Below are 17168 nucleotides of genomic sequence, written 5' to 3'. Positions count from 1 at the left end.
AGATTTTTTATTTGCTTGTCTTTAACAGTATCATGGAAGTAGGTAATCCCCAAACGCCACATTCATCCTCCAGGGACTTTCATGACGCTCATTAAATCAGTGTTAATCCAAACACCTGTCATCAAATGCTAATTTTAAAAATACACCAGGGAGGTTGTTTAGTATAACTTACTTAACATCTGAAGTGAGTTGTGCGAATGCAACAGACGATTAGTGCATTTACAAAAAGTAATGCTCTGTGAATTCCAATGTCAATCTTATAGATTCAGATCTGTAATAAACCACGTGCCAATTGAGGGTGAATTTAGCCATTGGTGGTTGAAACTGTCAATTTATTTGCCACCTCGGTAGTGGCTGATCTATAACAGTAGTACAGAATAAATGTACCGCAGTGACCGTTTTGTGCATGGCTCAGAGAAGCAGTCAGTATATGATAACCGTCTGTGACAGTGGAAATCAATGAATGAAAAAAACTTTCTAGATTCTAATTCTCATTAATTATATTGATTTCGGTTTTAACTTGACAGCACTTAAATGTGTCATGTGTCAAGAACGATGCTCATGCATTTCATGTATTTCACTTTTACAAGGCCAAAATAAAAATGGCTGGCAAAAAGCCTGTGTGGCTGGTGGATTTTAAAATCCACCTGCCACGGTGGCAGGTGGCCAAAAAAAAGTCATAAATGTCCCCAAAAACCTCCACAATTCCCCAACTCGATTTGTGTTTACATATTAAAGGGCTCCAGAGTTACTGTGCTCCTATTAGACAGATTATAAGATTAGAGACACATTAGAATGCGTCTCTAATCCCACCAGTCAAATCAGGACAGTAAGCAAGCCAAGGAAAAGCTCAGAGAACACAGGATCGGTTTGAACGAATGACACTGAATCTGTGCTTAGACACACACCACCAAATTGCAGCTGCTGGGATATAATTTAACTCTACGTGCGTGCGTATTATGCTTGTATAGGAGCAGAGAATGTGTAGTGTATGTTGTTATGCATGCATGTGACCCTGTATGCTCTATGCAAATTGTCAACTTTGTGGGGCTTACCTTCAATAAACTACAGCTCTCTCCCTCGTCTGTTTTGGTGTGTGGGAGCTTCAGCGCTCCTAGGGAAACGGTGCTATACAGCGAAATTGACATTCACTGGAGTGTGCCCCCCTCCTGTCATTTTGTCAACACCATCACTGTGTGGAGCTCAGCCAAGCAAGACATCTGACAGACAGGCAAATGGGAGTGGTGGACTTCAGCAACATAACACTCCCTTGCTGCCCTCTCTGTGCCCAGTGATGAGGTTCAATGCACATACATACACACACGAAAGAAAGAACGGCCATATTTTGGAACCTGAACTTCCTCTTTACTTTGCACTTTGCACAAAAACTAAAAATCTCAGGGACAGACAGACTGATCAGAGAGATGCAATCAGCAAGAGGGTGAACTGCATGAGTGGGTTTCCATTTGTTGCCAATAGTAAACCTGACACTAAAAATTGATTGGCAAGTGACAATACCCCTTCTATCCAGAAACATCACCCGGAAAGCACTGTTTCAGGGTCAAGAATTATGACTCAGCGTCCCATAGGATGTTTTTGTAATGCCAGACTCACAAGGGAGGGCATTTTTCAATCTGTTTGGAGAATTGCCAAATGGTTAAAAATGGCACATTGCTAATTTAATGCCATAAATGCACAATAAAATTAAATAAAGGCAGAAAATATAGCTGTAATTTAAACCTGGCATTAGTTTCACAGTGGCCACAAATTCATGCAAATCGAGGCTCCTTTGACCGAAGCCTGTGGATTAATGACATCTCTGACTCTTCACATTTCCTCAAGACACCATTTTTCTTCTGCAGTGAATAAGCATGAGTCTCAGAAGTGCCATCAAAAGCTAAGGTCTGCAGGCATAAAATCCTCAATCAAAATACAAAACAAAAGCGTTTATGAGATAAACTGTCACCATGGGCAATACTGAATGGCTTCTCTGTGCTAAATGCTGAAATCCTTCCACTTCTACATGCACACTGAACAACACACTTATCAGTCAGGTGTCATGGCAAAACACTGGAAAAACAGGGCGATAGGGGACTCGAATGGAACCAGCACTTGTCAGCCAGGATGGATCCTGACACCAGAATATGCTCAGGAAATGATTAGATAAAAATAACAGAATCCGCCCGGGCGTCTTCGAGGAGGTGTGCTGGCGGCTGATAAAGGATTCAGATTTATGTAGCCTTCACCAAAAGAAGGAGATATTATGTACAGTATATACTCAGCAGAGAGAACTGAACAAATACGGAGGGGTTAATAAAAGACAGGAAATGAAAAACACAGCACCAGTTTGGCAGCTCTGTGTGATATCGCTGGGAATCTATTTCAGCTCTTGAACGTTTGTTTTGCTTGTCCTTGAGTATCGACAGTACATCTCTGTCAGACACGTTTTTCCTGACTTGGCCCTAAAAACGTGCACTATACAGTAGAACGAGTCCCTTTGAAGATAATGTAGCTGGTTTGTATATTAGAGGAAAAAAGCTTAGTAATCAAGTGGGCAACTCACATTAAATATGTTTTGTTGAGTTATCCTCAAGAACCTCCGACAGCTGTGGAGTAAATCCTGACCGCTCACCCAACCGGGGCTCTCAGCACTGATCAGACCTCTATTACTCAACGACATGGAACCTAAACGAAGGCTTACACTTTTTTTTTTTTTACACCAAATTAATTTCAAATTTGCTTCAGTCTAAACTGCAATAACCCATAAAGGACAACTGTCGCAAAAGAGCTTGAAATTGCCCATCACAGTTCGGAAACCAAGAGACTAATCTGATACAGTACTGCTCGCTTGAACAGCCTGCTTCCTACAGAGGGAGGGGACATGGATCCCCCTGAATGCAGTAAGAAAGCATATCCACGCCCCTCAATATTGTGCTGTGTTCACACAACAGCTGTATGCAGCAGCTTTTGGTGCTTATTCGCTTGCCTTTAACATAACGATTAGATTTAAACAAAAAGAAAGGAGTCAGTCGTCACAAACTCTGCCAAAGCGTTTTTTTCCGAGGTGCAATATCTATTCCTCTAAAATCTCTGGTTATTTTTTAACAAAAGGTTTGAATCAATGTCCTAAAGTACTTAGATTCTTCCAGCCATCAGATTACCTGGATCAGCCAAAAATATATATATATATCTACAAATGCTTGTTTAATTTCCAGAACACACACTATATCCCAATATACATTCAGTTGGCAATGTATTGGGTACACCTAGCTAAAATGAATGCAGCCTAATACAACAGTCCTGCAATAAATCCTCCATTCATGAAGGTTGAAATGTTGACAAGTTTATGTTGAAACTGTTGCATTGTTACTGAAACTCAAGCATAACGCAATGTGTGTGTGTGTGTGTGTGTGTGTGTGTGTGTGTGTATCTGGTAGAAAATAGGTGGTCCTTGTAGTTTAACATCCTGTGTATTTATACTGTATGCACAAAATAATATATAAACACTTGAAATTTGGGTGAATCAGCCTTTCTTACCCATTGATTGGTTGAGATTATTTTTTTGCATTTCATCAAAAATTAAATATGGAAGTGAAAAAAAAATCTCAAAATACCATCCTGTTAAAGAAAATGAAGCCAAACCTGTTTTGATGTTTTGAGAATCTGAACCTGCCAAGTTTGTGATATAGATTGAAAATATGGAGAAAGATACTACATTGTTGTACCCTTTAGCACTTTAGCTGTGTGTGGTTTGTAACTCTGTGGGAAAAGGATACAAAAGAAATGTTACTCTCTCGTACTTCTGAAAGGAGACCTAGGGCGTATTTTGAAAAACAAAAATGGAATTCATTGAAGACTTTGACCCTGAATTAATAGCACAGGTGTTTAACTGGACTACATTATGTACATGTGTTCTTGGTATTGTGCCCAGCACTAGCTGGAATGGATTTTACGTCACATCACCCTTTGTCTACTGCCCACTTATTCACGGGGTATTATGTCCCTAGGCAAGTTTTGTTGTTAGCAACAAGTAACAAGTAATTTTGCTTTAATTCCACTTGAACCGTCAATAGGCAACCCAGTCGTGAGACTGGATTGCAACCGGCTATAATTTGGAAGCCATAGCCAATCACTAACTAATGTAGATTTGATTAAACCTACATTACCCTTCGCTTCATAGATTTGGCTGGTTATTGTTCAGGAAAAAAAAATTTATGTCAGTATTTAGTAAACAAGGGTGAAGGATGTTTTTCAGAGATGAACAAATGACAGACATCTTTCAAAATGTAGATGAATCAGAAGATATTTTAAACCATGGGAAAAATAATGAAAAAACAGCTACTAAAGAAAGCTTTTCCAAGACAGAATAGTCTCAATAGACAGCAACAACAGAACTAGAGCGCAGACAAACGCTGTGACACAAAAATATATTGATAAAAAGGGAACCAACCACTGAGGGCTTGTGTTTTTCTTAGATGATCTAAGCATTGTGTGTAAACCTGTATTATTAATGATCCTCATCTTCTATTCAATCCAAAACCAATAACTCCACATTCTCTGATCCCTATTATATTTTGTGTGTTAAGCCTCTGAGCACTTTGGTTCGTTCCAGAGTGAGCCAATTATACTGCAGAAAAGACGGAAATTTGGGGATTGGATAGATTGCTGGTGGCAACTTAATGATTAAAGAAGTAGTCTATGACTGAGAGCCTAATCCCAAATCCCAAGAAAGGCTGAGGAAATAAAGGTGGGGAAGTTGAACATGTAACCCCCCCTCCCCTAGAGGCAGCCCTGATAACTACTCAGGTAGTCATGAGCAAGCACTGTCGTAACTGCTTCAGTGGAGCTGTTCAATAGAAGACCATGCGATCTGTGAAGGGCAGCTCCCCATGTAAAAGAGTGTAACTTTGTGAATGTGAAACATGCATTTCTGGGAAAGACAGTGTCTGTTTAGAGACTCCTCTCCGGTTAAATTAAGGTGATCAATGAATCAGGGCTTCAAAATCCTAACCTTACTGTACTGGAACCTTAGAGCTAGATCAGAATTAAATCAAATTTCGACCTAGAAGTTCCCGGCCTCAGATTTTCAGTTGATAGCACTTCTTAAGCTTTAACAGTAATTGAAACTACAATGACAATTGACTTTATAATTGATAAATCATCAGTTTTTAACCAAATAGTCTCTTGTTCCAGCTTCTCCAATATGAGGACTTGCAGATTTCTCAGTTGGATATCATTGTAAACTCAGTCTATTTGGGTCGTGGACTGTCACAGAGGACTCTGGGAACCTGTGGAGGGTATTTCTTCCTATTTTCTGTCATTTTATAAGCCAAGCAAATAATCAATTAATCCAAGTATTAATCAAGTCAAAGCAAATAATTGATTAAGCACATTAATCTGAAATGTTTAGCCCTAACAGTAATCAGCCTTAGTGTTATGATCTGATTCAGATGTTACCCGTCTTCGGGACTCAGAGACCATCAAGAAGTGAATGTCTAAACTGAACAACTGGTATCAGAAAATACAAATAATATATAAAGCATGGAAGATAAATACACTTTGACTGAAATCTAAATGCCATGAATGACCTCTACAGTAAAGAACGTATGAATGTCCCCAAACGTCAGTCTGGTCAGCTAATAACTGACGCATTCTCCTTTAGCTTCAAATGGAATAGCTAACTGGCAACAACTGTGACGAGGAATGGTGCTCAGCTTTTGTTTTTTATGGTTATACATCTTGCACGTCACTGTAAAACAAAAAGCCAAGGCTTCCAGTAATGACTCATCACTGACAGAACATGAGCAGCATGTTTACAGGGACATGGCAATTAAGTGCCTGCCAATTATAACAGTGACTGTGACAACTGAACGCTAATATCTATAATGACAGCAGCAAAGGAGTGGGAAAAAAGCGCTGGTTGATACAGCGATAAAGATTGACATTTAAACTATTATTTCCTTAAATCAACAGCTATATAAAATTGGAGGTTGCACAGCATCACACTGAGTAGAAACCAAGAATTTGAGCAGCAACAGAAAGTGGAAAATTCTCTTGAGAGTACTAAATTGTTTTGAGAACAATTGGACAATTTTAAAGCAGCACTAATCAATATTTTCATATTAACAATGGACTTTGTGTAATGTGACGGGTGTTGCTCGTAGCGATAAGCCCACCCCGACTCTGCAGCTGCCCTACAGAGCATCTTTCAGCTCTTTGTTTTGGTTTTCCAGCTAGCAAATTCAGTTGCAGCAGGAAGCAGTAATACAAAAAATAAGTAGTTTTAAGCAAAAAAAAAAAAAAAAGCTCTTAAAACCAACTCTACGCTACCTGTCCAGCAGCAAACTGCAGCAGGCAAAGTATTTGGCTACCTATGTGAACATCTAGCAAGCTAAAGAGCCAAATATGTTTTCAGATAATAGAGACCAAACCAGAGCTCAAAAGGGTAGTAAACATTTCTCAGGTGGCCAAGAACAGTCTGTTGTATGAGTAGCATCTGTTTGCTGGCATATTCGCCATAACATCTTTATTACGGCTGGGTACCGAATTGATACTTTTAAGGCACCGACTGAATTGCCTCTAAAGTAACGAGTATCGAAAAAATGCCTCGTGATTCAATACCCAATTGCAATATCTCAAGGAGTAAATCTCATCAGCGTCATGGAGCCAATAAGCATGCAGCATGCACCGAGATCTAATAAAGCTTGTGATTTGCTGTCTAACGTTACACATCGTAGAGGCTCGCAGGAAAAACTGTTACACAGAGACAGGGCTCACATGGTAGGAGATGAAAAATGTTTTGAATGAATTTTTGCCATAATGTGTAATTTTGTCATTTCATTTTGTTAAAATGGATTTTATAAAATTGGTATCGAAAAAAGTATTGTTCAGGAACCGGTATCAAAGTCACGGTATTGAATATTTTGTAACCATACCCAGCCCTAATCTTTATAAAAGGTTGCTTGTTCCACTTTCCACGTGTCCAATAACAAATCATTTATTTATTTGTCATAGTTTTTTTCATTATTTAAAGAAAGAAAAAGGTCTTTGAGACGAATAGGAGCACTTCCAATATTTCAGCTAGATGGATGTCTGTGTCCTTGTTTGATTGACAGCAGCTGGCAGGCTGCCAGAGTGCCTGTGTTACAGAATCCATTCTCCACTGAGGAAATAGCACTGTTAATATTGTCTGTTTTCTATTACCACACAGGTTAAGATCATTTGAAATCTGCAGTTCATCTGAAGTGCAACCATCTGTCAGTGCTATACTGTATGCAGCAATGTGACTAGTTTCTTTACTGGTGATAATGCGAAGGCACATCTCTTAATTAAGGAGAATGGTAATTTGGTTTTAAGTCTTCTAATGGCAAGTCAGATACATTTAACTGCAGAGGTCAAGCCAACATTACACTCACTCTTTAATTCTCCATTAATATTTTTGACGTTGAATACACCAATACTCTTTATTACATTATGAGACACTACCAGCCTGCTAATGTCTATTAATTTGTGAATACTCCCTCAGTCATGACATCCCAAACGTCCTTGGTTTTACACCAAACAAATACTCATTTTCTTATATGCCACATCAGAGGATGATGCTATTCAATGATAACATTTTGTGTTCCAGGAAGCACTATAAAGTAATCTACTGTATGACACACACTTTCAGTGTTTAAAGAGTAAACACTTCTGTCATTTCAAATGGCTTCCGGAGCAATGAGTGCAACAGCACAGTACCTGAAATGTGGTTTTGAATATAAAACGTGCGGCTACTCTTCCCCCGCACTGGTCGTTGTTCTTTTAATTACTTTCTCATTTGTAGGAGCCACTCAAGGTTCTGTTTGTTGTAGCTCACTTCAGTATTGCCATGTGGCTGCCATGGTGTGAGTATTATGCCATGTCCTTTGAATTTCAATTATCATTCACAGTCTGATTTGGGCTGAGGACATTACTGGGCTATAAAACATATAATTTTTTCTCATCTTGAGGAGTCCACATGCCCCCTAAAATTTATATTTACGCTACTGTAGATGTCATTTCATGGCATGAAAAACAAAATCATGCCAATTTTATTCTCAATCGCTCAATGTAACATGTTTTATGTTGCATGGGCCCAATGGTAACACAGATCACTGCTGCACATTAAAAGTCACTCAGAGGTTGCCTTTGCATGATAACTAAACAGATGCACATATTGTAAGGTGACCCAACACTCCAGTCAGACACTTTAACCACTTTTCACCAAACTTCTGCTCCGCGAAATGCATTTATGTTGTTGTTTTTTAAGGGTGTTCAAACATGCCAGGCCCTACATAACTTTCAGTATAAATAAAGCACCAGTTCATTTGAAATGATGGCGCTCTTACTTAATAACAATCGAGACAAATGGCAACACAGCCAAACTCCACTTAAAGAAAGAAAATATAGGTGAGCTCTGCACTCCATACTTACTTAGGTTTGCCTCATTTGTTCACAATAGGTGCTTTTTAATCACTAAAGTGCTAAACAATGCCCAGGGATAAGAGGAAGATTATTTCCACTTAGTCATTATCCCTGCTAACCATTTGCAGTCCATCAGTGTATAGATTGACCTTACTATCTCCCCTGGTCAATAGTATAGGTCTAATTCCACATCTGCTCCACACTTGACCTCTAGTCAGTTCCCTCTTTCCCAATATGTGAGACAATATTTGTGGACAACTTGACTCTGAGTTTCATCTCGGCATTATGAAGTGCAAAGCAAAACAAAATCCAGCCTGCGAGTACTCATTTAATGAGACATCATGTGGAGTTTCTCTCCACTGCTGTACATCTTGTTTGAATGTATTCACTGTCACTCGGAAGAATGTATCGATCGGATGTAAATGATGATCTGTGGAATGTTTTCAACTCAGTAAACATGTGAAAGATAGAGACAAAGAAGGCATCTGCTGTTGTGATGAATGAATATGAAGCTCAGCACCTTTCAGCTACACAACATTTTCTCTTTCCAGAAATAATGACCCGATTACTCAAGATAATCCACAGACCTGGTTGTGAGCAGTTTCATGTAGGAACTGCTTTCTTTCTACTGAACTACAGCCGCCAACTATATTGCTAAGCAGAAGGAAGTGTACTCATGGACGAGAGGCTCATGCTCGTGACAGCACGAGATGTAAACATTATTGGCGTCCTTGGCTGAGCTGTTAGCTAGCTCAGGTGACCTAGCAGTATCAGTTAGCTATAAACTAATCGCCACAAGCTACTGTAGCAACAAAGAGGTTATAACAATTAGAGGCGACACTCCATTGGGTCATCAATACATCTGTGCGCAGGTGTAGCAACAGATTATCACTCCCATCGCGTAAAATACGGACGCTTGGTCAGGTGCCTTTGGCGTTCCTATTGACGATAAAAGTCTCCTTTAGCGTCATATCTAAACGCAACACGTTCTCACACTCATCTCGTAAAATATGGACGCTTGGTCAGGTGCCTTTGTCGTACTTACTGACGCTAAAAGTCTCCTTTAGCGCTATAAGTAAACACACTTGGTCGGGACTATTGCCGTCTCTTTAGCGCTATAAGTAAGCGCGCTTGGTCGGGACTATTGCCGTCCCTTTAGCGCTATAAGTAAACACGCTTGGTCGGGACTATTGCCGTCCCTTTTGACGCAGTTATGTTAAGGAAAAGGTTGTGGGTGGGCTTATGGTTCCGTGACACGCGGGAACTACTGGACGGTTGGGTTTAGGAAAGGGTCGTGGGTGGGCGTACGGTTCCGTTACACACAGGAAGAACGGGACGGTTGGGTTTAGGAAAGGGTCATGGGTGGGTGTACAGTTCCGTGACACGCAGGAGGAAAGAAACAAGTGACTATAGCAAGCGTGACGCGAACCCTGCTCTCCTGGGTGAAAGTCCTGTGTTTGTTTGACCCATCCACCACCCCAACCAACCTCCTTACGCGGAAATTTGCCCTTACATACTACTCACTAAATCCTATCTAACTGCTGCTCTCCCCAGTGCGTTACACCAACACGCTGAAAGACGCCTTTTTCGTCGCATCAGACGCTGACAGCCACTGTCCAAACGTCCTTATTTTACGAGTTCGGAATGAGAACGGGTTGCTAAACGCTCTTTATCTAAACGCGCTTGGTCAGGACTATTGTCGTCACTTTTGACGCAGTTAGGTTACGCGGGACACGATCCCCGGTCTCCTGGGTGAAAGTCCTGTGTTGTTTGACCCATCCACCACCCCAACCAATGCAGATTTTCAGGCTTTCATACTACTCGCTACCGTATTCGCTCTTAGTGCTACGTCATCTTCAAACCCCGTGTAGCTGCTGCTCTCCCTGGGGCGTTCTACAAACACGGTGAATGGCGCTTTTTGCGTTGCTTCAGACGCCAACAGCCACTGTCCAAACGTCCTTATTTTACGAGTTCGGAGTGAGAACGTATTGGGTGCAGAGCTGAGTCGCCGCCCATTTTAACTGAACAAAGGGCTCGAATTAATAATAGAGATACGTAAAATATGCCATTCCTACTTACGAGAGGGAATTAATCTGTTTAAAACGGATAATAAATGATGGCCATGGCAGTTAAAGTATAAGTACGTATGTTTAGATTATAAAGTATAATCTAAACGTTTTTTTCTTCCCTTTCTTTACCTGCATGTAGCCATAAGTGACGTTAGTACAACTATATTATGCAATTAACGCAACAATACCTTGTAAAATCAAACCTGCGTTTTCTACAGCCAGGTTTAAATTGTGAAAGATCATTGAAAAACATATAGATAAGGTTTCAGAAATAAGTGTATTACTTTGCTTTTATTTTTATTTCCCCTTCAAATGTTTATCATGCCCCAAACACTAAGGGGCATTCCTTTCAAGTTCAGTCTATTACCTCTCTGGATCAAGTTAGCTATGGATTCTTGAAGAACACTGCTTGTAGTTCTTCATGACTGACATACAGATGCTTTATGCTTTTACCAGTACTATATTAATCAGGGCTGCATTCAGTCCAAAATGGCTGCCACACTGTAAGTGGCTGTTATTATTATAACCTCTTGGCTAGCAATGTCGGACTAGGAGCCCCTCGTCCATGAGTGTGAATTCCTTCTGTGCAGTGATATGGTTGGCTGGTGTAGGTCAGCTGACATAAAATAGTTCCAACACAAAACTGCTCACAACCAGATCTGTGGAATATCTTGAGTAATCGGGTCATGATTTCTGGAAAGAGACGTTACTGTAGAGTTTTTCAAATGTATATATTGTAATGTGCAAACCAAGTGTCATATAGTTCCATTATATCGGAAAGAAGGTAGACATCTCTACAGCCAGTATCCCCAACACTGGGCAAAACAATCTAGATTGATAAATAGCACTACAGGTAAGAGGAAAAATAGAATTTTTGGTGTGAACTGTTCTTTTAAAGTAATCATTTTAATGTATATTATGACATAATGTTTGGTTTGAGGGATGAAAGTGTCATGAATGGATGTAGGATTTATTATAATCCTTACTGTACCTGGCTCCATCATTAAATGCTATCTCATAAACTATCTTCATTTTCACGTCTGACCCCATGTGATATTAAAGAGACTCATTTGACACATTTAATTTACAATATGATCAATCCACAGGCAGACGTCAAGATATTAAGCACTACGGCTGTGTTTACAGTCTGTGTATAATCTAAGGCTCTCTGTAGTCCTTTTAATTGCAGTCCAAAATACTCGATGTATGTCGACTCAAAAATATTTGATGTTGTGGAGATCCCACCAGATATCACCGTTTCCAAGAAGAGTCTGCTAAGGTAGGAGACATCAAAGATGGTGTCAAGAAAATGTGCCAAATATATTTCAAGAAATGCTCTGAAAGGGAATATTTGAAAATGTAAAAAGGTGGAGCCGTTTGATCTGTATAGAGAGGGAAAAAAACACGTCAAATTCAGAAGAGCAGCCTTACTGTAGTGGCCTCCCGACCCTGACCCAGGGGTGGACAGTCATATCTCATGGGACTGGTGTCAATGCAGCCTTGTGTTCTGCCTGACTACCAATTGATTTCTGCAATGACACATAGCCCTGCACCACCATTATGTGGCCCGAGTAATCCACTCAATTCATTAAAATCAAATCCTTCTTAATCAAGCTCTCATATGAGCAGGGACTGCGACCAAAATACTGCATTTTACACATTTGACAGAGATAATAAGAAATTAGGGGTGCACGATTCAGAAAATGTCACGATTCCATATCGATTTTTAGGCTCAAGATTCGATTCAAAATCATTTTGATTCAAAAACGATTCGATTAAAAAAAATGATTCACAGTATGTAAATGTACTATTCCCATGTGATTGCAGTAAAATATTTTTTAAATATGAATCGATTTTTGGAATTCTGTGAATCGATTTTCAATCGGTAGAGCTTGAATCGCGATACGAATGTGAATCGATTTTTTTTGCAAAGCCCTATAAGAAATGTTTTTTTTATTAAGTTCAAATATTGTGAATTCCTGGTAAATGTGAATGCTTCTTTTGGAATGTATATCTATGTGTTAGCATTCATAATCAGACTGAGTAAGCCCACGAGATGCCGTTTAGATTTGAAGGCTATAAAACAGAATTAAGTGTCGACCAAAAAGGTGATAAAAATGCTGCTGTCATGCATAAAAATTGAAAAGGTTCCTATTTCATTAATTCTCATTCCTTAAGGCGACTCTATCAGGTCACACAATGGAGGTTGCTGTTAACATATGAAATGGATTCTCTCACGCACCCCTGACGTGATGATAGTGAATCAAGCAAAGTGAGGCAGAGCAATACATAGACTAGACAGCTTGAGTCACAATTCATTTTCCTGCTGCAGATACACCTTGCAGTCAGTCTCTTCAATGTTACACTATTACAACAAAAAATGAGGATGTCACAATTGATAAGCCTCGTGTGGGCCCATGACCTCCAGAATAACAACACAAATATGAAAGGAGCTTGAGGAACCAATCAACTCAAAAACAAAAAGAAAAAACAACAACAAAAAGGTTTTGAGTACCGGCTCCATCAAAAGCAGCGTTCCCTGGCTTTGCTTGTGGCTTTAATGACCAGAAAAGAAAGTGGGAAAAAAAGAAAGCTGAATACTTCTGAAATATTTTGAGTTTGAATGAAGTGCATTAAAAAAAAAAAGAGGAGCACATAGAATCTGAATGAATCCATGTCGGTAATAATAAAACCAACTTCAAGAGCTTGATTTTAAATGCATCACTGCCAACTGGTACAGTATTGCCTCAGCAGAATCACTCTAGGGCAGAACTAAGATCAAAAGACAACATAGCAGCATACTGTAATACACTAGCTAATTACTGCTGGCTATTTAAAGCATAGCTAATTCTGTATATCTGATGAGGTGACAAAATACATATCAACCATTGCAGGAAGAGGAATGATGGAGCGGACATGTGTTATGGATCAACTAGTTTCCCTCTTCAGTTGTGACCTTTTATTGACAACAGAAAAATAACATTTAGCTCTCTTTGTACATGCCTTATTGAAGTCCTTTCCATTCAAATGTAAAGACATGGGCATCTGAAGACTCGAGTCTCAGAGAGAAGCTGAGTAAAACCGTGTCACACGCAAAGACCGTATATAAGAATGGACCAACAGATCCCGTTGCTCTGGACGGAGACCAGTGAAGGCCATTAGAAGCACTTTTCCGGTGAGCGCCGACGATACTGCGCAGCCTCCAACTGAGAGAGACGACGTAAATGTGGCGTGAGCAACGTGTCTGAAAGTTGTAAGTCTTCTGGTAGCTGTGCCAAGAGAAATATCAATCATTCCCAATATTGCAGAGACGGAGAGCGTAGGTATATGTATGGAGATAACATGGACACAGGCTAATTATTGCTAACTAAAATGCTAGTTAACATTAGTAACTAAACTTAAACAGCTAATGTGAGTCCAAACTGCCTGCGAGCTTCTCCTGTACTATACGGTAATTCCTCTACTATGCGATAGTAAGTCGCTTGGTTATGACACAATCGTTAGCCTATTTTTACAAAAACGTCTGCTACGGAGCCATAACGTGAGATACAAGGTAATGGAGCCTTTTATACATTGTTGTGTTTCTTGTGTGAAATAAACAATGGACAAATTCAGATGTAAAGTTATTCGCTGTCAAAGTGACGTCAAAATGAATGGCAGTCAATGGAATGCTAACGGGGGGTGAGTGCTTGTTAGCATCAAAATGGCGCCATAGGAGCAATGTGTTGTGAGGAGAAGCTTACCCCCTTGGTCACATGCTACCAGCCAATCCATTTTGCCATTAAGCCACTTGGTAAAAAATGGTAAGAAAGAATTAAAAAAAAAAAAATATATATATATATATATATATATATATATATATATATATATATATATATATATATATATATGAAAACACCTGTCAGTATGAGTGTGAAATTTCATTGTTAATTTCATAAACAGTAGTTTTGACAAAAAAAGACTTAACTCAAGGTCCAATTACGAGCTTTTTTTCTTTACATAGGTCACTATAACTCCCTTCACTGAGGAAGAAAAGCTACAGTAGAAGACCCTGAGTTCAGATTTTGTTTGTTTGGCTTTCTGTATATATATATATATATATATATATATATATATATATATATATATATATATATATATATATATATATATATATATATATAGTATACCCCAATTTACAGCCTCAAAAATGACTATAGATTTCAATCAACAGATCTAAAAAGACCCTGCGTGTACCATGTCTTCTTTCACTAACTTGTAACCAGAGCCTATTTATTATTTAAATTCACTCCAATCCTATTTTTTTTTCTTCTTCCAATTACAGCATTTTAAGATTAGCTGGCCAAAGTGTGTGCTTCCTGTAGGCAAAGCAACGAGATATGGCTTTACAGACATTTAATACCTGGCACATGCTGAGTTTTTATTTTCCTACTTTAGGTCACATTTTGAGGTATCACATTTGCCTGGAGAACCCCTCTGCCTTTAACAAAACCCAGCCTTCTGAGTTGAGTTTAGAAACAAACTAATAAAACACTGATTATAACTATGTGTTCTGGTAATTACTTTTCATGACATTCCCCCTCAAGAGGTCGTATACAATCTGTGCTGACCTGCCAGATTACCACGGTGATGCCTCCCTCTCCAATTAGCACCCAAAAGATCACCTCGAAGGCTGACACACACCATTTCAAAATAAATCTTGAGACACAAACTGTGTTTTAATAAAGCAAACTTAAATAAGCGCATTATTAGTTCCATAGCTTAAAAAAAAACAAAAAAAAAACAGCTTAACACGTCTGTATACACAATCAGAAAAATAAGACGGTGCTAAAAAAGATTGACTGTTTCCAAAAGCTGTTGCCTGAAGGTTATTTAGGAATTTGTGAGCATTACAATTGTAGGTGTGTTGAAGGGTGTGTTAGTAGTTAATTTGCTGACTACTTAATGCTAAAGGTTAATACATCAATACAGCCTCTAGTTATATGACTCAAACATCATCAGTGTACCTGTCTGGTATCGACAAATAATGTAAGATGTAGCTTGGCCAACCTTGACTTCTTTATGCTCTATATTCATTAACTCCTGAGGCAAAATAAATAACTTGCATAGTACCACAAGGCAAGGCAGCTTTATTTGTATAGCACATTTCAGTAACAGGGCAATTCAAAGTGCTTTACATAAAACATTAAAGAGCAGATAGAAACGTAGCCGTTCAGGTGCTTGGCCACGAAACACAAAAAAAAAAAAATTGGTATTTCCCTACTTAGTTAACATCAAAAACAGCGTTCAAAGCCATGTGCAGCACATTCCTCAGCAACTGCATTAAAAAAATTAATTTAAAAAATTAAAAAAAAGATGACAACAGTGTCAATGTTTTTGGGCACTGAGGAGACAAGGGAAAGGCAATTCTTATAATGCATGCCTTCCTGCGTGTGATGTCTCCATGGTATAGTCAAAAGCCTTGAATTTCCTCTAACGGCTCTCATTAAGGCAGTGGAGTCAGGCACTGGCAGAAAGAAGGATGATTTTATCAATGATTTAATTAATCATCACAACTCCCCCTGTCCACACATTTCCCTCTTATTCATTCTTCTTGCCTAGCACATACATACATATACACACACATATATATATATATATATATATAGACACATCTGCTCTTTTTCAAGACGCTGCAACACAAGTAGCCTTGTCCTATCGCTCAGTTCCCCTGACTTCAACTTGTTCCCTTCCAGACCAGCAGGCACCAAAAGTCCCAAAAAGCAATGTCACTACTATTCAGGAGGCATCGCATTCAGTGAATTACCCTGACAAAAGGACAACTGTCTCTCAGCCTGCCCAGAACTGACAAAGATAATAGCCTAGTTCAACAGAAAAGCTCTTCCGTCCTCCTTTCAAGTCTCTCAGTCTCCAACATGATTAGCACACAGAGAGCCTCTGCCCGGACAAATTAAGGCTTCAGCCTTTGGCAGGACTGAACAGACCTGCAGATTAGTAATCTAAGATTGCCCATTGCACGCTTTGAACCTATACCTCCCTCTTTTTGTCCCAGAGTCTCTATCCGGGTGAAACTGAAAAGAAAAAAAACCTCTTATGTTATTTATCTCTTACCTGGTGTTGAGGCTCAAAGCTGGACAGAGAAGCAGTAAGCAAATAGCTTGGATGAATTTCATAGCTGTCTCACACTCCCGTTCCTTTTCCCTTCTCAGATGCTTTTTTTCCTTTCCCCCTCGTGTCTCTCTCCCCGACTCTCTAGCTCTCCCACTGGCTGCTGGGTTTTTTAGCGCACTCTCATACACACACGCACCCAGACACACAAGCAGCGAGGCAGACAGATGCAACACAGTGGCTCGGCGAGAGGGAGGATCTCTGGCTTTAAATAACACAGGGACACGGACCGACTTGCTAATGGAAAGGAGTGGGGTGGGGCTGAAATCAAGAGAGGGAGATGTGGGAGTGATATGATGTCAGTGCCCGTGCAGCTTCAGCTATTGGTGAGAGGCATTCTTGCCATGGTTTGGTGCCGGTTGTTCCTCCAACAATACACCTCTCCATTCATTTCATTGTTTACTACCTGCAGTCTGATAGGTGGAGATACAGCAAAACATTCAGCTGAAAGAGAAAAACTAAAGGAAAGGAAACACTAAAGGGGTT

The 17168-nt window shown here is 39.5% G+C and overlaps 1 protein-coding gene across 1 annotated transcript in view; it reads right to left on the bottom strand.

The window, feature by feature from the left end:
• Nucleotides 1-16844, bottom strand: part of luzp2 (leucine zipper protein 2) — a 172430-nt gene extending 155586 nt beyond the window's left edge. Inside the window, exon 1 of the mRNA XM_078256804.1 lies at nt 16626-16844. Within this exon, the coding sequence (XP_078112930.1) occupies nt 16626-16687 (62 nt within the window). The 5' untranslated portion in view covers nt 16688-16844. The remainder of the gene's footprint in view (nt 1-16625) is intronic.
• Nucleotides 16845-17168: the final 324 nt, after the last annotated feature.

The sequence above is a fragment of the Sander vitreus genome, chromosome 1 (genome assembly GCF_031162955.1).
Source record: "Sander vitreus isolate 19-12246 chromosome 1, sanVit1, whole genome shotgun sequence".
Classification (NCBI taxonomy): domain Eukaryota; kingdom Metazoa; phylum Chordata; class Actinopteri; order Perciformes; family Percidae; genus Sander; species Sander vitreus.
This window is presented reverse-complemented; position numbering and strand designations above follow the sequence as displayed.